The sequence below is a fragment of the Dicentrarchus labrax genome, unplaced genomic scaffold (assembly GCF_905237075.1).
Source record: "Dicentrarchus labrax unplaced genomic scaffold, dlabrax2021, whole genome shotgun sequence".
Classification (NCBI taxonomy): Eukaryota; Metazoa; Chordata; class Actinopteri; family Moronidae; genus Dicentrarchus; species Dicentrarchus labrax.
The window spans coordinates 7,025,209-7,046,782 of NW_026136723.1; the positions used below are offsets into that span (position 1 = coordinate 7,025,209).

The window sequence follows — 21,574 nt, forward strand, 5'->3', positions numbered from 1 at the left end:
GAGTCATACACTATTTTTATCTAAACTCTGTCCGTGTAGCCTCTATGTCATGTATACAAATATATTTCTCCTTCAGCTTCAGATTTATTGAATTGGTTTCTTTTCATGAACTGTGCTAAACATTTCCACTCTTATAATAATAGGAGCTCATTAAATCTGCCTGGTTGTTCCTTCCAGAGAGGTTACCCGGCCAAACATGAGGTGAGCCAGTTCCACTTCACCTCCTGGCCTGAGCACGGGGTGCCGTACCACGCTACCGGCTTGCTGGCTTTCCTGCGCCGGGTCAAGGCCTCAACACCTCCTGACGCTGGGCCTGTGGTGGTCCACTGCAGGTAACTGATCCCTTTCCTTTCTGATTATGACCTAAACACCTAACAGATGTCCGGGCTTTAAATAATAGTTCTGCACTGATATCATATTTCTTTGATGTGCGGCACATTCCATCATGCTTAATTTGCCCTGATGTTCATTTCCCAAAATAGCTTTCAGTGTCTTTGTGCTCTATATGTGTAGGTGGACAATGGTGACAACAAATAACAAATTTCCAAAATTAAAAAAGACAGTCCAGCAAGATGTTGTATTTCACACATAGGCAGCAAGAACTTCATAGTTAAGCCGTAGGCAGTTACATTTTTGACAGTCAAGGATAGTGTCTGACTTCTCAGTGAAAGACTTTCATCTCTGTATGACTGTTGGACATTGTATTACATCTACAAAAGAAGCCATTGCTCACAAGGTACATTTCCATCTGGTGGAAATGTCAGAAATCTGAAAAAAATATCAAATATTGTAAACAAAATTTGCTTAACTGAGGTGGAAAATTGGTCAAATACCAAAAGGAGGACGTAAAAGCTAATAGAAACAGAGTTTTCTCTTATACCTTGACATTTGTTGAAATATGTATGTGATTTTAGCAATAACACAAAGCCCAAACTACTATTAGATCAATCTACATATTGTGAATTGTTCAGAAAGCACTCTAATTAATAAGCAGTCTGTACATGCAATGTAGCCTTTATTAATGCAAAACATTTGGTAATGATGGTAACACATATACGTGCTCCCAGATCAATCCAACAGTCAAAAGCAGTTACAACTGCAGTGTGTTGTGCTTGTATTCTTCTCTGTGTACTTTGGCAGTCCATTACAAAGTGCATGACATAAGGGCATAGGAAATGCTGTCGTGCACTTTAGTTTGCTGGAATTTTTTTCTCTGTGAAAAAAAAACCAAACCAAAAGAACACCAACTCATCCACTGATTCAGACCACAGCAAAAGAACTTTATGTTTAGAAAAAGTCCAGCTCTTTAGTTGGTCTTGGTTTGATTGACACCTTTACACCAGCCTAAATGAACCAAACTGTTATTCTGAACTGAACCAGACAGGTTAGTTATGAAAGCACCCTCATTCATATTTTGTTTTGCCAGAATTCTTTTAAAAACATGCACAACATCTAATGGGAACACGTTTGATTTTGAGTGAATGATGTCAAAAAAACAAAATGCAAAATCTGTCCATTATTCTGACTGTGTGTAGCTGGATTATATATTCCTTTATATGTTCCTTACAGCTCAAGAGTCACCCACTTCATTTATTTTTGCACATACCTTTCATAACATTATTGCTTTGTGCATCATGTGCCAAGTCAGCCCACTAAATCAACATAGTGCTGCATATAGGTGCCTGTCAGAAATATCAGCATTATAGGTGAAGCAAGCATGAGCAAAATGAACATGGGCAAATATCATAGAGACACTGATCATCAGTTATCACTAAGATGCTGAGATGTATGGAATCCTATAGGGGACTATAGGGAAAGTGATGTCCTAACTGAAGACCCACCTTGATGAGAGGACAGATTGCATTTTCATTTTGACACCAAAAGTGTGGAGTGGTTTGCAAATGTTAATGCAATAGAGTGGGTGGCAGTTTGGCTTTTTGCATTTTAATGTTGTCCACTGCACAGCAGGTTAAGCTTTAAAAATGAGACGTTAAAAAGTGTTGGAATATTACATTTTCATTTTTATTTTGAATTAAAGGTCCAGTGTTTAGGATTTAGTGGCATCTAGCGATATAGTTCTAGATTACAACTCCCTGGCTTCACCCTCCCATTTCAAGCTCCTTCTCCCTTGGAACAGTGGCCACAAAACGTGTGAAAAACGGGACGTATCTAGAGCCGTAGGGATTTATTTTTGATTTCTTCTTTATTTTCAACCAGTCTGCCCCTGTACACCATCCATCCGACTGTGGCGTCCTTTTGCATCTTATCATAAATGAGGTGCTTGTTTAACAATATTGATGCATTGCAGGCACATATTTTTTTTCTGTTCAGTGGAAAAAACCCACAGAAAAACTATGAAGACAGATGTACTCCTGAGGCATAAAACACCCCAGTGCAGACACTCAGAAGGGCTTTAAACTAACCAAGCCTTACCTGGAGACGACTGAGGCATTCACAAACACCCACTCAATGCCTTTATCGCAGTGTTAGACCCAGACATGGACGACATAAGTCAGTATATGGGTTATTTTCAAATGTCCAAGCACTATGTAACTAAAAGGTTTCTCACTTTCAAACTTCAACTTATATTTCTTATGATACCAGAACATAATGGGCACTGTATTTTCTGTCTTTCTTTCCAGAACAAGGCCTCTTATTATACTTGACTTTGGGCAGAGTATCTCGATCATTACTAAGGGCTCCCCACTGAGACTTTTTCATTTCAGTAGTGTATTCAGGCTTGTCGATCTTTCTCCTCTCTCCTCTGCACCAGTATGGGGGCAGGCAGGACCGGCTGCTACATTGTGCTGGATGTCATGCTGGATATGGCTGAGTGTGAAGGAGTGGTGGACATCTACAACTGTGTCAAGACCCTCTGCTCCCGACGCATCAACATGATCCAGACTGAAGTGAGTGGGAGGGTAGCAGTGTGGTTAGAGAGACTGACACTGTTAACCACAAGCTCACACGTTTGATCTTTACAATGTGAAGCTGCTTGGTAGCAAAAACAGATATGAGTCACATCTGAGCAAAAAAAATAATCTTTCGTAACAATGCATGGTATTTTTAAAACTTAAAGCATATTATACAGTTTTTGTCAAAGACTTTGGCACTTTTTTTGGAAACATTTTTAAAGATCTCAGCACTTAATATGCATTTAACAACACAGCTCATACACTACAGGTAAAGTTCAACTCTCCCAAAATCTGTAGTTCATGTGTCAAGTCTTTGCCACCAAACCCTAACAGTGGACAGGGATCCTCGTATCCAAATTTCCTGACAGTCTTGTCCAACATGTTTTCACTGTGACTGAATGCCTACTGTATCAGACTGTTATTTTTCTGAGGGTAGCAGACTGCTATTGTGTATTAAAGTGAAGGTTTCCACATTCTACTTTGTAAAGCAAAGGAGCACTTACATTTGCATGAAATGTGAGAAAAAAACTGGTTATTTTTTTACACAACATAGTAAAATACAGCAAACAGAAACTGAACAACACTGCACAAAACAATAAAGCATGTAGCCTCTCAATACCAAAAAAACATGTACTGTTGAAACAAGACATCCTGTCGCTCCTGTCTGTTATATCCTGCCACATATTCTCATCGACCTCCCGCCTAATGCTCTCCCTCGCAATGCAACGGTGGGATGAATCCTCTGCACGCCTCTGCTGTTATGTCATTACAAGCAGCATCCATTACAGCCAGCAAAGACACCTGATTTTGTGGTCAATAGAAGTATACATTCCACCCCCAAGCTGAAAAAAAATCCACAATAGGATTCAAGAATGGGGAGTATGGTGGAAGGCCAAACCATTCTCTGATGACATTACTGCTGCGGAAATGGACATTATCCCAGACAATGACACTAAACCTCTGTCATTTTCAGGGATGAGATTGATGTAGAGGGTGTCCGGCAAAGTCAGCAGGTGTTGGGTGTTGTATGGCCCAATGATTGGAGTATGTTTACTTGCACCACTTTTTTTAGAAATTGCGGTGCACATCGTTATGTTCCCACCACGCTGGCCTAACACATCCACCTATGAGGTTTCTGCCACGTCTCCTGCCTTTTGCCAGACTGAAAGCAGCCTCATCTCTACAATAAACAGGATATAGAAACATACTGTAGGATCCTACAGTTACAGCAGTGTCCACATGTTCTGTGTTCTCCTCTCCAATCGCACTGAGTATATAGGCCATAATGAGAGGGCACAACTGCACTTTACCTGTACATACTGGTACCACAGCTCCTTCACTCTGCCACAGTTCCTCTCTAGTGGTACTGTGTAGAGTTGCTTCATTGTCCTCTGCTGTCTCTTCAGCACTCTATCTATGGTGGACAGGCTGACACAGTTGATATCTGCAAAGATGCAATTGTCCTCTGGAATTGCAGTCCGGGTCTCTCTGAGTCTTATGGCATTAGTTTGCAATGACTATGATCTCCTGTTCCTGCTAGAGTGCTCTTCTGTGACCACCATGACATTGTCCTGTAGTCCTATTAGGAGTGTCACAATGTACCGTTATTGGCGATGATTGTGATATTTAAAAATGAAATTATGATAACCTGCTATTAATAAACTTGATTATATCGTGTAACTTTGTGGTTCAGACAACATAGTAGGTGATGGTAATGCACCTTAACACTGGTTGCCAGTGTAACAGTTGAGTGTAATTCATTGGTTACCAAAGAGACAAAACGCACAATGAAAGTTAAAGAAGAATTGAACTGATTGCATTTTTTTAATATATAGATATGGCACTAATGTTGTTATTGTGAATTATTTGGCCACAATAATCGTTTCAGTGAAAATCTGATATTGTGACAGCCATATACAGTTGTATACATTGAAATTCACAAAGAGAGCATATTAGATCTATTGTACTCTACTGTACTGTCACATTACTATATTGGACATGAAAAATTACAGTATTGAAGGATTACATACCTGCCTGCGTTTGGCAGCACCAGCACCATGGTTGATTACATCATCCATGGACCTGCATCTTCCTATATTTTGCTGTCTTCCCCTCACTACACTGTCACACATACTTCCTCCTCTTCCTCTTCCATGGGCAGGCTGCTGCCCCCGTCCAATGTTTATCTGAGCTGGCCCCTCTCTTTTTCACAGACAGACCTTTTTCACAGCAGCCATTTTGACATGAAATAGTAGGGTGTTGCCAAAGATAGTAATTAAGATCCTGTTCCACTCAGGTCTAACAGAGTCAGGGTGCTGCTATTGTGCATGTCGGCTCACTGGAAAAGGTTCTGATACACTAAATGGAACAGAACTGACTTAACAGCACGTGCCAGTGCGTGACCTAAGACGGCTACTACCTGCATGCGATGACTCACTGTACACAGTAAACCTATTCAAATGAGAAAAAACAACACCTATTTTGATCACAAAGACATATACAACCAATAATTGTTCAAATTGTAGACAATTGTGCTTTTTTTCTTAAATGTGCTAAAACATTTGCAAACGCTAACAAAGAATGAGAAATGCTGTTTCTGTTGTGCACTAGTAACAAAATGTTGTGAAGGATTTCACATTGTTTTGACAACTGTCACTTAAGAACTGAGCCAAAGCAACTGTCATTTGACTTTATCTGTCAGCTTCATGTAGTGCAGTGAAATGTATGCATTATTTCACTCTGAAATGTAGTGGGATTAAAGTATAAATTAGTCTTAAATACTAGGATATTAGCATACCAGCATGGAAATACTACAAATTGTGATTAAGTACAGTGTAACTGAATGTACTTCTCTACAACTATCAAGTGAAAGCCAACAAATGGTAGATGTTTCTGGTTTAAGCCATTCGGTGTAATATATTATATTCTAAACTCATTTAAAAATGCTAATCATGTTAAAACATTCTCTTCCAAAGAAGTCATATTAGTGTAAAAGAATACTTACTCAGAACAAATATCAACTCTTCATACACCCGCTTTAAATGAAAATAAATGTAAATAAACACACAATGGCTAGTTATTCTATTTAAAGTGTACCTAATGTGAACTCCCAGTCTTCAAATAAACAAACCAGATAAAGACCTTCATTACCAGAGTAAATAAAACAATTAAAAGTTGGAAAATATTTTTTAAATGTTCTTTTATTAACAAGTCTGGCAGAGGAGACGGCACAGTAAATACCAAAACAATAGTATTTATCTCCCTTTTAATTTCATCTTTTCACCTTTCAGATAGAGCCGGTTTACCAGTTGAATACATTTTTCTGCAATTATAGAGCACATTAAAAATATAAATAAGTTGGAAGAGGGACAGTTTTATGCCGGTAATTTTGAATGTATCCGAGCCTGTCTGATCTTTTGTTTGGTTGGATGTCAAAACAAATTTCTTAGTTTCCTCGTTAATTGCACAGCTCGTGACGTTATTTAAATTTTGTGTGTGGGCAGTGTTTTGCTCCTCTGATGTGTGATTTATGCACTTTTTACCCCATTTTATAGACAATTTTCAGCTAGGAAACAATGCCTAAGAGTGGGCATGACGATGTGAAGCATGTTTGACAGTTATTACTATTAGTCAACATTCAGCAGCAGTAATTAAATTCTGCATTGTTCTTCACAAGTGGGCAATTAACAGTTAGGAGGCCCATAAGTGCAGTGAGGGGTTTGTGTGACTTTGTAAAAATGCGGCTGTTTTCCGTGCTGTCTGTCTCTTAGGAGCAGTATGTGTTCATCCACGATGCCATCCTGGAGGCTTGTTTGTGCGGAGAGACTGCCATCCCCGTTAATGAGTTTGCTCTCACCTATAAGGAGATGCTGAAGGTTGACTCTCAGAGCAACACCTCGCAGCTCAGAGAGGAGTTTCAGGTAATACACACAAACACACTATTTGTATTTCTAAGTTTTTGTCAATTCAATGTTGTTTGATTGATCACATTCATTGCCATTAACCTGTAACTGCAACCTAAAAGCTTAATCTGGTATTTCTGCTGTCGGCCTTCTGGTGTGGAAAGGAGTACATGTTCAAATGAAATGTTCAAACTACAACAAATATGGTAAAACATGCAGAGTTGTGCTTTTGGTATCGTCTCCACAGATGCAGTTTGCAGTTTAGCCCTGCTGTGTCCTATTCAGAGAGAAAAAATCTGATATTCTCTGAAATTTCCATGATTAAAGTAGTAAATCTACAAGAAGAAAACTCATTCATGAGAAATAAATAAAAAAAAACAAAAAAAAAAAACCACAATTACGAGAAAACAAAATATTCTTTAAGATAACAGAGTCATCACCAATGCAAAACCATGAATGACGTGTAGCATTTACTGTGACGTCATTTCGGAAAAAAACGTTTCACATAAATGTACCACTTATAATCTCAGATTTTTGTAAATTTATGATTTATTTAAAATATTACCCCCCCCCATTTTGTTTTTCTACCTGTAATAGCCCTAAACACCATCTTCATATTCAGCCTCATGTATTCAGCCTTTGATACTTTAACTTCTTGAGTTTTAATGTTGTGATTTCAATGTGCAAACCACCAACGTGGCAGAACACATATCACGACCTGTATGACGGCTCTGAGCTGAGCAGACTGCAGTGTATATATATCAGCTAGAAAGGTAAAGAAATAATACCCAGAGCTATGAAACTGAATAATGGTGCAGCGACGGCCATCCACAGCTGTTTGTCAGCACCAGTTTTGGATGTGTGATGAATGTATAGTGAACATAAGGTGTTTACAGTCACACTGTAGATGTCTGTAGTGTAGGTTTTGATTAATAGTTGATTTCACCGCCGCAGCAAGAGACAGATGTATCATACATGATCAGTCGTGCTTTATTCCCCACAAAAAGTGTTATTCATTTACTTTGTGAAGCAGAGAGATGGTGGAAAGGTGTTTCATTACTGACCTCATGTTGTTTTCACTCTCAACAATCTCTACTGTCATCAGAAACTTGTAGAAGAAAACACCGCTTAAACTGACTCATGTCACTTCTAGTCACATTTTTGTGGAGGAGTGCTGCGTGTGCCTGTGCCGCAGGTACACACCATAACCCCTAAACACACAACTATAAATCTACCTTGAATGTCTACAGTAACAGCCCTACACCATGCAGACGGTATTTGACATTAAAAACAGTTCAGACTCAAATGTGCTCCACTCAGCTTTTACTACGGCTCTAAATCTTCTCTGCTCTAAAGTCGCTGTGCTGGTCCCTCAAAAGTCAGGCAACAAATAATGAAACTTCCTTACTCTAGTTCCGCTGTTTTATTCTGCACAAGACCTTGCTACTACTTACTTCAGTCTCTATCCTCTTCATGAGAGCTTTTAGGTTTGCCCCTCTATTCACACTGTCTTGTACTGTTGGTCTTTTTTACGACAAAATGTTAGAAATGAATGTCAGTTAGCATGAGAGTGATAGCCACCAAGGCTGACGCTGCTTTTCTCATCGGCATATCAGCCGAAAGGTTCAGCTCTGAATATCTATTTGTCTTTTAGGTAATGCTATAGGCTTGTCAGTTCTGAGGATGTTATTGATTGGAGACCTTTGGCCAGAATAATTAGACTTTTTCCTTTCCACTTGCAGAACAATAACATTCTCTCAGTGCTGCTCATGTGAGTCTTCCAAAAAGACAGACTCTTATAAATGAAGCTGAGATGCAATATTCCGGTCAGGAGCTGGAATGTTCTATTCATTTTGGGTAAACCAACAGGGAGTCATTCACAATATGAAGCAAGTTAGATAATCAGTTCATTTCAATTTCCATTGCTTCCTAATACGCTTATTCATAATGTATGAGCTCGTGCTAAATGTGTTTTTATCCATTAAGCCTTGTGGGGGTTTTGACTGATAATTAATGTTTTTTAAGTTTCCCAGAGATGATTGGAGATAGTTGTGCTTGTCAAGTATTGACAGTCAGGCTGTTTGAGCAGAGAATGTTATCATTGCCTCTGTCCGTCTCTCTTTGATCCAATTTCTGTTCCGCTACGTCTGTCTCCTCTTATCGCAATCTTCATTCTCAGTCTTAAATTTTATCTCTGCATCTAGAATATGAACACATTCTCAAACACACATGCCAACCTTTCTAATTATCTCCTCTGCGCTCTCCCTTCTCCTTCACTTTGCCGTTCCTCTTCCTCCTCCTCCTCCTTCCTCCTCAGACTCTGAACTCCGTGACTCCTCACCTGGACGTGGAGGAGTGCAGCATTTCCCTGATGCCCAGGAACCGTGAGAAGAACCGCAGCATGGACGTGCTGCCTCCGGACCGCTCCCTGGCCTTCCTCGTCACCACCGAGGGGGAAAGCAGCAACTACATCAACGCGGCGCTCGCAGACAGCTTTCTTCGGCCCGCCGCCTTCGTGGTGACGCCGCACCCACTGCCCGGCACCACCACTGACTTCTGGAGGCTGGTGTACGACTACGGCTGCACCTCAGTGGTGATGCTCAACCAGCTCAACCAGTCCAACTCTGCCTGGGTAAGAGGAAGGGGGCTATTAAAGCGGCTGGAGATTAAATTGTCTACACACATTGTGCAAGTAGAAGTCGCTTTTATTACTAATCTCATTAGGTTGAGCTCTAACTCAGCTTGCCACTTGTAATTAAGCCTTGGGTAACTTAAACCCTCCATGTGACAGCCTCTGTATCACAGCTGGATTTTGTGTATTAACATACACTCTAATAATACAGATATCACCGCAGTGTGATATTAGAGCGGGGTTTCCTCACACTTTCTGGCCTGTGGACCCAAAATTCAAAGCATTAATCAGCTAACAGTCTCATGTTGCACTTTGTTTTTAATTGCATAGACAGGGCTCTAAAACCATCATAATAAAATTATATTTTTCAAGCCTATTTAATTGATTGTTACATTTTCTTACTTATTCAGCTTACTGAGGTTTAAATTCTGCCACCAGAGCAGCTTTTCCTCTGTACACCATGTATTGCTTAAAGAAGATGTGGGGAGTGTAGAGTGTCGGGGACAATTTCCGACGAGTTCCAAACACTGTAAGGCAAACAGTAAGTTGAAGACCACAGAAAAAGTATAGAAACAAAAAGCAATGTAAAAGAAAAAGCTGTCAGGCTCAAGTCCTGTCCACTTAGCCAGCAGACTCTCCTGTAAAGAACAATTCCTCCTTCCTGAGAAATCAAAGAACTGCCCTGTAGGTCTGGATATTTTCAAAGTTAAGGAACCTTTTCATTGTTGTGTAGAAGAGAAAAATACAGTTGACCCAAACATCTCCACCTGAGTCTGACATGGACCTTATTGAACTGTAGATTATTATTAGATTGGAATAAAATACATAAATGTTAGTCAGTTAAAAAAAACACTATGTAATTTCTGCTGCAATAACAAAAGACTAAGTTTGCTGACACCGTGAAGTAGTGTGGGACCTGGGAGTTGTTGGCTTTACCACTATTGCCATAATTGCAGTCAGCTTCTCCCAGTTAGGATTCCTTCAGTGTTCATTGTCAGGAGGTTTTCACCCGGAGAAGAGTTATCCACAGATGTCTCTTCCTCTCCAAAACAAACGGACCCACTGATTAAAACCAGTAAAAATACAGTAACAAGCAGTTTCACTGTTTCTCCAACACTGTTTGACGGACAAAGGACACCCTGGAAGTCATGCCACCTGAGCTGCTGCTAACTTTGGCTCAGCTTATTTCTGTGATAACTTACGATCCAGACATTGGATGACCAAAATCCTTCATACCATTAAAATATATAGATAACAACAACCAAGATCTAAAAAGTGTTTTGTAAAAAAGTGGCTTAAAACTGGATAAAAAACTCTTATGGCAGACAAAACTCTGATGCATGTGCAAATGGGATATGATGCTTTGTGTGGGAAAAGCTGAGTATAAAAGCCACAACTGTTTTCTAGGGATCAGCGAGCACTCCATTATCTGGATCTGTTCAACCAATTAAATGTTCTGTATTTGTAGTTGGGGTGGACAGGGCTTAATCAGATGTGGGTGGTGTTTGAACCAGAAGTGGGAAGTTGTTCATTTAAGTTGATATGGGTAGATCAGAAGTTACTATGTTTATTAGAAAGCTATTCACAAAACAGCCTCAGAGTTGAGCTTCAGAGCAATGTTTTTTTTATCACTCCGATGATATTCGTACTTGTAGAAGCCACGTTATCTGCAGCGACTGTAGTGTGAAGCAGTTGGACTCAGGACTAGATTAGATTGCTTGTTTTTTTCAAAACCCAAAGATAGTGGTACTGCAGTGATTTAAAGCCAAGGAATGCATAAATGCTCACATTTGAAAATCTGGAGGCAGCAAATGTTTGGTCCCCTGACGCCCCCTATACTGTCCACTGTAAAAACACTCAAAACAGCAAAAATTGATCTTTAAAAAAAGAAATAATCAGAATATAGAATCAGAATCAGAAATACTTTAATACTTTATAACAAATTGATTAAGCACTACATTTTATGGCAGGTAGAACTCTGGGGTATGATTGTTGAAAATTATCTGCTGATTTTACATTCATAATTGAACATGACTGTTCATATTGCCATTCCTTAGGATGTAACATGTGGACGGCAGTAGTGACAACATGACATCCTTATCGCCCCTTCCTTCAGATAAGAGGCGAACAGGCAGTACAGTGAGGCCGGGTCACCGCTTGTCTGGCCTTTAACTGGTGCTCTGCCACAAAGCTTCAATCCTGCGTTCAGTCCGTCCGTTTCCTTTACACGGGCTGTCGTGGAATTAACACATCCTTATCACCCCCTCACGCCATGTTTGCTCATGCGTGGGTTTGTTCTGCCGTCTCCCTATCGCCGCTCTGTCACCGCGTCGTGTTGGATTCCCGCTCAACATTTCCACCATGCCTGTCAGCTGCAACCTGTCCTTCTCCCTCTGTCACTCTCCCCCTCTTCTTCTCTTCCTTCCTTGTCTCTCACTGCCATTGGATTAACAGTTCACCTCCCAACACACACACACACACCCACACACACAAACACTCAGTTTGCCCTCCTGAGTTGGAGCTGCCTGTCTCCTGTCTGAATGTATAAATATTTATCTCCTCTCCTGCCCAATGTCACCTGGTAATACCCTTCTGTCATTGTGAAATGCCATTATCACTTCCTCCTCCAGGGGTCCCCTCAACCCCAAAGTCACCGCAACACACGTCAGCGTGTCAACAACGCTCCCCCGTGTTTTTTTCTCCCACCTGTCGGCTGGGGTCGGTTTGGGGGGGGGGGGGGTTGGCAGTGATGGGAGACCTTGGTGTTTTTGCGTGCACCCACCTCTCAGCTAACTTCCTGTTTATCTCTCCCAGGCATAGCCAAGGTCTCCTGCTCCATTAATTTATAATGTGCTAATGGTAATGATTTGGACTCATGAATAATTCAAGCTAGGTGACCGTAGCTTATGTGAAGGATCGTTCCCGGTGACGAGCGGGTTGTTTTTTGCTCATTTAATTTACGCTTGCTATTTGTAGATAATCATTGTCATTTAGGCTAATTGTCTCTGCTGTCAATACTCAGGTGTCTTGTTACTGGGCTTCACCATCACTGGCTGCTGACATAATGATTTGTCCTGCCTCGAGCAAGTGTGGGCTAATGACCTCCTCTGTCCTGTTACCCTGTCTGTCTTCCTCTCCTCTCCTCTGCTCAGCCCTGTCTGCAGTACTGGCCTGAACCGGGGTTGCAGCAGTTTGGGCCGATGACTGTGGAACTTCTGTCCAGGACAGCCGACGATGACGTGATCATCCGTCTCTTCCGGATTCAGAACATCACTCGGGTAGGTGGATCCACCACAAGACGAAAGTCTTACGTTCCCCATGGCCTCCCGGGCTTATTTATGAAGATTATGTATAGACCCAGTTAGTGATATTTTAATCACTCTTGTCCAAATACATGCAAATAAAAATTTTTTTACAATCCAAAAATCAAAATGTACAAGACAAAATTACAGGTACTTGTAAAATCTACTGAAATCCAAACTTTTCAGACTTTGCGCGAACTAAACCATGTTTGTGGGGTTTACTGTCTTAAAGACACTTGCTTTTGGAGTTGGAACCCTACATCGACAAGTCCATTACCATAACAGTGTTCATTTTTTTTTGTAGTTAACAATGTGAGTTTGATTTTCTTACTCCTGAAACAGAAGTCTGACGTTATGGTTTCCCTTCCCTTCACTTTTTGCTGAGACTGTGTCAGAAAGGTGTTGATTCACCTCTGCGCTAATTTAGCAGATCGTAATATTGACCTGTTCGATCGTGCGTAGCAGTATGCTTGCTGGCACTGCCTCAGCATCAAATAAAAGCAATGTCAGAGCAACTAGTTAAGTATTGGTAAGGGCAAAATGAGAGAGCTCAAAAAGTTGAATAAAATAACCACTCTTCCTCCCACTAGTTAGCTAGCCTGAGTGAGATTTTGATGACAGATCCTGACACAATTCATTTTACTATCAATTTAGTTAAATCTGTATGCTATTTTTTCCTGAGAGTTTCCTTTTTTTAGACATTTACTTTTTATGACATCAGGGGAGGTATTTCTACTGATGTGGCCCATGTTTGCTATAAAACGTAGAAAGCTTTCTGAGCTCTCTCAAGCTCTATTTAAAGGTCCAGTGTGTAACATTTAGGAGGATCTATTGGCAGAAATGGAATATATATTAGGACTATTCATAGGTATGTTTTCATTAGTGTGCAATCACCTGAAAATAAATATTATTGTGTTTTTGAGCCTTAGAATGAGCCGTTTTAATCTACAGAGGGCCAGCATGTTGAACCACCATGTATCTACAGGAAAGGACCAAACACTACCTCTAGATAAAGAGCATTTTGTTTTACGTCCACTGTAGATTCTCAAACATGCTTGGAGAGCGGTATTCAATTGATTGCAATCTGAAAGTTCACCACTAGATGCCACTAAATCCTACACACTGGTCCTTTACGTTTTGATTTTGCTACGGTGACCTGCATCTGTTTCTCTTCTGCTGAAAATATATTATGCGCATTCACTCTTATATTAGGGTATCATTTGTTTGGCTAACATGAGAGCATGCAACGGCTGTCTCACAGCACAAAGTGTGACAGTTGGCAACCCTGGAGTGGTTTTTCATTGCATTAGATTTCCTATTTGTTTTTCCACCATATCTCATCTTGAGGTGGCAGTAGAAGAACAGACATTCATACTGTAGATTTTTACAATAATGTAAACATAACTTAATACCATAGTGTCCAGCTATAAATTAGAAGCATTTTACCTCGACTGAACTCTCTTGATAACAGCAGTTGATGGTAAAAGGCTGCACATACGCAAAGTTTTATTTTCCCTAATTTAATTTGAAATGAAAGGATGTAATTTTCTCTATTTTGTTGTCTTCACAAACAAACATTAAGATCTAAGTGTAAACTCTAAGTGAATCACTCTAAGTTGTCTTGACATGTCACTTTGACAGAGTTAATCGCAAAATTGCTGTTTAGATGTTTCATTTTCTTTTCAAATGACATGTTTTTTGCTTTCATTTTGGACATTGACAAAAGCACTTGCTCAACCCCTGCTGTATTGCTGTGGGGGACATTTCCTGGCACTGAATCAAATAATTTATTTTTAAGAGGGTTAATGAAGCCTGATACTAATATAATAATTCTGAATGGTGACCCAGGAACCAGCCGGCATTTATTGTTCCCTGAGTGAGTTGCAGCATAATAATCCTACTCTTTATCAACAGTGTCATGGTGTCATTAGCCACATATGTATTGTTCCTAGACCTGTTAATTAAGCAGAACTGCTCCTATTTGAGCAATTATGTAATACTGAAACAAACAGAACTCCATGTTTTTACAATCTACAGTTACTGAAAGATGTTTCTTGATTATGACCATTATCCAATATGGTTTTTGTGTTTTTGAATGTGAGTCTGTGTGTGGTGAACATGTCTGTGTGTTGTGTGAGTAATTTTGCTTAGCTCCAGCGTCCACTGCACACAGTCTGGACTCTTCCAGCTCCTGTCCTTTGACCTCAGTAGTCTCCTGTAGATGCTTCTAGCAGCTAGTTAAGCAGACATATCCTCGTCGTGGAACCTCCTTTTAGTTAACAAACCCTCCTAGCTCTTGTGCCACCTTACGCCTGACCCTCACTTTGGCCTGATCCTCCCTTGTCAGTGCCCCCATCACCCTTCCACTCCAACCCAACCCCTCAAATATCTTGACACCATCTCAGAAACTGTTCCCACATGGCCTCTCTGCAGGATCCCGAGGAAGCAGACACCACAGAGCAAGACACCGATAGCCTCTTTCCCAAGAAGGTACTCCACTGTCCAGGAAATACAACAGAGGTGCTACGAGTAGCATTGTTGCTACTTAATGATGAATTCTGATAACCGGGTATAATAAGTGTAACAAGACTGATAGCCTCTGCCCCACACCAGTGGTATTGTTAGTGCTTGTGTTCGTCCAAAATAAAGGTACCTTGTGGAGTTTTTGAGCAATGTACACTATCCCCCAGAACGTAGTAATATGCCACCTAAATAAATCAGCTTCTCCAGTGTTTAATGAAGGGGGAAATGCATTCAACATTGAACACTTTATTTCAGTGAGAACAGAATGTAAACATCACGTTCATTAAAAATTTCCACGGGCTACCTTTAAGGTACCATTTCCCACAATCCATCGAGCATCCCCTGGCAGTCTTCGGCCTTATTTGAAAGTTGTAAAAGTTAACCCAGAAACATTTACTGTAGTTCTGCATGTGCTGGAAGAACAAACTCCATTCCAGTCCCCAGACTGAAGAAACAGAGACCGTAGAGAGACAAGCTCCTGGGTTCTCTGACATTACCGATAGTTTTCTGGGACGTTTTGAAGGATGAATTTGGGTTAACCACTCAGTGGCATTTTAGAGTCTAAAATGGCCAAAATTTAATTTTGATAAAGAGGAGAAAGCCAGGGCCCTGCTGAGCTTTGGCAAACCAGCAGAAACCAGTATGGCAGACTCTGATAGGCTGATACACTTCACTTTGGTTCAACTGGCATGTTCTTTGGACAGTTATCTACCACCACTGCTAGTTCTATGTTTGAGCAGACTTTTAAATAGACAGACAGAAGTTTATCACATGGCATTTTAGGAGTAAATAATAGTCTAATAAGGATAACCTTTGACTGTACCATAAGGTGTCCAAAGTCTGCAGTCTTTTAGTGGGTCATCTTTATTTTCTGATTCTTTGTTGGTCCCTCCTTAGAAACACGTGGTGTAGACAAGAGCTGTTCAGACACGTTTATTTAAAACATTTTTTAAATATTGTCAAATGTGTTAAACTGCAACACTTCTGGGTGTTCAATGTTCATTTGGCATTTTTCCAAGTGGTGACCTCAACCCAATGTCAAATTTAAGAAAGCTGTATCTACGTTTCCATATCTATGTGCCCATATCTATGTGCCCAACACTGAACTGCACACAGAGCAACTAACTGGTGAACATAGTGGAGCATTTAGCAGGGTCAAAAAAATCAATGAATACAGCGTTGAATATTAATATAGACAAATGGGTTTCAAAATCACAATGAGAAACACCTTAAAAGAATGGCACGAAGAAGAAAAAATTATATTATTGATATTAATAGTTATTATTCATAATGTGGTATGTTTGAGTACACTGCTACACACTGCAACTTTAACAGCAATTAAAAGGGAAGAACAGGAGCTCTGCAGGCGAGCTTGAGCAGGTTTGAAGTGTTGATAGGATGCCCCCTGGCTGAGACTAGATCGGTGTGAATGACTGTGTGCGATGTGTGTGGAGCATATGCAGTGGGTTTAATGCCTATATGGTGGCTTATACTGGAAGAAGTAAAACTCTCACTCCCCCCCTCCCTCTGTCTTCAACTTTTGCTCTCTATAGCTTCAGGAAGGCCAGCTCGTGGTGCGTCACTTCCAGTTCCTCCGCTGGTCCCCGTACCGCGACGTGCCCGACTCCAAGAAAGCCTTCCTCAGCCTCTTGGCTCAGGTCCACAACTGGCAGAGGGAGTGTGGAGAGGGACGCACCATCGTCCACTGCCTGTGAGTCCGCTTACATACATCTACACCATACTGTACTTGCATGTGTATTTAATATAAGTCAGTGCTGATATGAGTCTTTTTAGACTTAAGCTGCAGTACTTGTCAAACATCCTTTAATGTAAAGTTCAAATCTATAATGAATTCAATGTCTCCTCATGAATTTCATTCTTGTATGAATATAAAAGTGTTAGAACCAGTTTTCAGACTTTCCATTGAAGGCTGGACTTCTGAATTTTTGATAAGATGCCACACTGCATTCATATTATTCACCTCGTTACTGTTATTCAGAACTGGCCCTGCAGGAGAGTTTGTATACTTTTTAGAGTTATTAAATCTCATTAACTGAGGAAAAATGAACCATTAAGAGCGTCTTTATATTAGCTGCTTGAGTGGAGGTGCATTAGATTTGTCCCCTGTCTCCGTGTCAGGGTCCTTTGATCTCTGCAGGTCAGGCTGTGTGTTAGACATCTCATATCTGATTAAGTCCCCGCTCCTGTATTTTAATGAGAACTCTACTCAGATATTCATCTTGAAAGTATGCCAGTTGGCCTTTTTCTGACAGCATGCTTGATCTGTGCTCAGTCAAACTGTGACATTTCACTCTGTAGCTCTCCCTCCGAGAGGCTGTCTGAGCTGCTGTACCACATCTTTATTAGGTCACTCATGTCTTTATGCTTCTATTCTGTGTGTTTGTGTGTGTGTCTTTGTTCGTTCTTTCTGGAGCAGGAATGGCGGCGGTCGAAGCGGAACTTTCTGTGCCTGCACCATGATCCTGGAAATGATTCGTCACCACAGCATGGTGGACGTGTTCTTTGCTGCCAAAACGCTGCGCAACTCCAAGCCAAACATGGTAGAGACAATGGTGAGCAAGCAGGGGTCTTTATCTGTCTTTACTGCAACATGTTATATATTAGTATGCTGCTGCCTCGCACAGGGGAATGTCAGGGAAGCAGAAAACTGCTCTGCAGGAAGACGAGGAAATTAAATGAGCCACTTCCCAGAAGTAAATCAGATGTTTTTACAACTTGTTTCACTTCACTATTCATTTTATTTCTAAATCTATCTATTTAGAAAAATAGCATAAAGGTAAAGTGCTGTTAAGGTATTAAATAAAACCCTGTACAGGTGTTTAAGCTGAATGGGAATTAAATTTTAGATGTAGAATGTAGAATTGAATCCAAAGTCAAAGGAAAGCAGCAAGTGGGCACAAATCAATACAATTTCTCTCTAGGTAGCACAAATTGAGGCGAAGACATGTTGATAATGTATCAAGTTGAGTAAAACATTTGTACTTATCCTGAGGCTGTATGACTCCAATTTATGAACATGCAGAGACAAGAAAAAGGACAGAAGAGAAAGATGTGGGGGTTTTAATAAGTTCTGAGACCTAGCCTGGTTCCAGACCTCTGAATTAGTACGTCTCTTCCCTGCGTAGCTCGCTACAGTCCGCTTCCAGGATTTAAAAAGCTCGTGGCTTAGTAGTGCTGTCAAAATGAACAAAAAGCTGTCCAAAAACCTTTGATTATTCATATAAATTCACATTCAATTTGAACGTTTTATCTACTTTTGAGCATTATGTCCATAAACCAATACATAACATAAATGACCCCCGTCTGACGTGCTGCGGTTAGCGTATCATTTCCTGTTGACGGTTTCGGTGTTGTTGGTTGCACATTCTTCAATCCAGTAAAAAACGTGTACGTTGTTCATTACATCAGCTAATTCCATACATTTAAACGTACTCTAGCTCTGCTCGGCCTCGACACACTGTTCAGTTCTGCTAGCTACAGTGCTTTAGCTTAGCGGTTAGCAATTTTCTCTCTCTCTCTCTTCTCTCTCTCTCTCTCTCTCTCTCTCTCTCTCTCCTGCTCTCTGTTGGTGTCGAATGTTCAGCTATTCCTCTGCCTCTTTTAGTGATGGAACATGTAATAAATGGTTTATTTTTTCTGTGTTGGATGCATGGCAAAAACGTAAAGCTAAACCGTTACCGTAGCAGCTGTAGTTATCCTGCTCCCGGTAGCCGCTGTAGCTCCTGTTATGATTTGGTGCTATTCAATTAATTCCAAATGGGGTTCATTTGATTGCTCGGAGTGCAAATCACTCTCTGCGGCCGAGTTAGGTTGCTTTCTATCATCATTACCGAAATGGTTGTAGTTGAATTATTTGCTTGTTTCAGCTTGACCTAAATTTCATTTCCAATCAATGAAAGTAACGTTGTGCGACTCCTGTCTGTTATGCAGTGACCCAGGCACACACGAAGCTCGAGACAGCTGAGGTAGTGCCCCGTTAGTCCCACAGCCGATTATTGATTTCCATTATCAACTGTCCGCTATCTTTTGCAAATCGATTATATTATCCAATTTAAAATATTCGTTGACAGCTCCATTGCTTAGATTGTCATGTAAAACTCATAGCAGTCAGCGCTGCAGCTGTCGCACTACTGTTGGATGACAAAAACCTAATATCGCTAGGGCGGCCATTTCCTTCACATCAAAAAGGAGGACACTTAAATTTGAATGTTTTTCCACCAGATTACATAAAGGTGCATACACATACCACAAAGCTAATAATAAATATAAAAGATACAGCTCATGACACCGTGCCCTTCCAATTCAGATTACATAGGTCTAATAAACATCATACAGAAACTGTTCTTAATGTTTTTATCTGGATATATAAAGGGGAAAAAAATGCAGCACCTTCTGTTTCAGATGTATAGGCTTTGCCAAGGCTTTGCCTATCTACATATAAGTATGAGCATTTTCAGAATTTCAGTCCAACAACCGATATTAGCTCACCTTACATTTATCTGGCTGAGAGTTTGATTGACAGCCTGGTGGTAGCAACTGGGTGATGTGGTGAATCAACACATGGCTCATTTGAATATTAAAATTAGCCATGTGTTGATATGTCACCACACGAAAATGTAACCAATGAAATTAGTTATTTTGACACACATTTTTAGCCAATAAGTATTAAACTAACAGGTAATGTGTCAAAAGGCGGACCTTTTTAGTTATTTTCTCAAAAGGAGGACAAAAGAGTGTCCGGCTTGTCCAGCCTGAAGCTGGACTGTCCGGCCTGAAGGCGGATGAATAGCCACCGTACATATCGCTGAATAATAAAGTGAAACAAAATGGCAGTGAGGCTAAGTCAGAGTCTGAGCTTTCATATTGAGTTGTGAAGCATTTATCAAACGTTACTCCAGAGGGAGGTTTGTTGGGGAAAATAATCTTCAATCAATATCTGTGCTCATTCTAGGAGCAGTACCGGTTCTGCTATGACCTGGCCCAGGAGTACCTGGACTGCTTGGAAGTCAGATAGCACCAATCCCTCACTTCTCGTCCTTCTTCGAGGAGAAGGTCATGATCCTGGATCCCGCATCCCGGATCCCTGCTCCTGCCTCCTTAGTCCATGTACACAGCTCTGGTTGTCTTCTTCGTCATGCCTGGATGAAACGTCGCCTGCCGTAAAGACTGATTGAGAAAGCTCACTGGACAACCTGTAACATACTACTGACACCCTTTTTTGCTTTTTCCTCGGCGCTCTGATCCAACCTGTACTCTTTTGTGCCACTTTACATCTGCCAGACCAGAGGACACTTAACAGGAGTTCATTTTATACAAGACCACTGTCAAGGAAGCCGGACTACCTGTTGTATACCTCGATGACAGGATTCAAAGAGCTCAGCTGTGTCCTGCCTTACTATGAACAAACACTGAAAGGGAACTACAGTTGATGCCAACCACTGGGTGATATTTTGTGTTTGTTTGTAACACTGTAAATGGTGCAATCTGCTGTTGGTGAACATCCCATGTCGTACTGTACTATATTTGAACTTTATGGTGGGTGAGGCTGATGATTGAAGGTTACCTGAGGGTGAAAAGGATTGAAAAGTCGGTCACAATCGATGGACATATCTGTACAGTAGAGTTGTCTTGGACCTAATTTCTCTTTATTTATTTTCTGTGTATATAGATGTTTTTTTCCTCCCTCCCCCGGGTGTTTCTAGGTGTTCTCAACGTCTTATCAATGTGCCAATCCATTCTCTCTGTGTCTGTAAATGGGGACCACTTCAGCATCTGCATGCCCAGTCTTAAGTGTTTCATTGCAGTGTGTGGCCCAAGTCTGCTTTAGGGTGGATTCTGCGACGCAAATCCCTCCGCTAGTCCCGAGAGAGCTCCGTAAGAATAACCACGTGTTGCTGTGAGAATACAGCGAAAACCTGTCGCTTTCTAAATTTGTATTTATTCAATGTGTTTTATTTTCTAAATAGTGTATAAAACAGGAAAATAAATAAAATATGTTGTTGCTTAACAGCCACGCTTTTTGGAGTTTTTTATTAGTTATTTATTTTTAATTTTTTTTTTTACATCTCTGAGACACCTTAGACGGGAGGGCCTTAGAATGGTGCCCTCCCACGACCAGAATCAGAAGGTAATAGCAAGGGGTTGGAGCCCAAAGGTTTAGAGGTGCATTTGTATCAGATTCTACAGAAGACTAAACATCAGTATTAAAACAATATTACTATAGATTAAAGTGGAAAAAGAAACATTTTTATAATGGCAAAAAAATGGGATACGCATTTT

The 21,574-nt window shown here is 40.6% G+C and overlaps 1 protein-coding gene across 10 annotated transcripts in view; it reads left to right on the forward strand.

Moving 5' to 3' along the window:
• Window positions 1-21,304, forward strand: part of ptprua (protein tyrosine phosphatase receptor type Ua) — a 194,093-nt gene extending 172,789 nt beyond the window's left edge. For 5 of the 10 annotated variants that reach the window (XM_051390539.1, XM_051390540.1, XM_051390541.1 and 2 more), the window contains 9 exons: window positions 178-332; window positions 2,774-2,909; window positions 6,686-6,835; window positions 9,135-9,449; window positions 12,602-12,727; window positions 15,185-15,241; window positions 16,828-16,985; window positions 17,712-17,847; window positions 20,247-21,304. In XM_051390539.1, the coding sequence (XP_051246499.1) occupies window positions 178-332; window positions 2,774-2,909; window positions 6,686-6,835; window positions 9,135-9,449; window positions 12,602-12,727; window positions 15,185-15,241; window positions 16,828-16,985; window positions 17,712-17,847; window positions 20,247-20,309 (1,296 nt within the window). In that variant the 3' untranslated portion in view covers window positions 20,310-21,304. The remainder of the gene's footprint in view (window positions 1-177; window positions 333-2,773; window positions 2,910-6,685; window positions 6,836-9,134; window positions 9,450-12,601; window positions 12,728-15,184; window positions 15,242-16,827; window positions 16,986-17,711; window positions 17,848-20,246) is intronic. The other 5 variants (XM_051390545.1, XM_051390549.1, XM_051390544.1 and 2 more) reach the window with 1 other exon arrangement.
• Window positions 21,305-21,574: the final 270 nt, after the last annotated feature.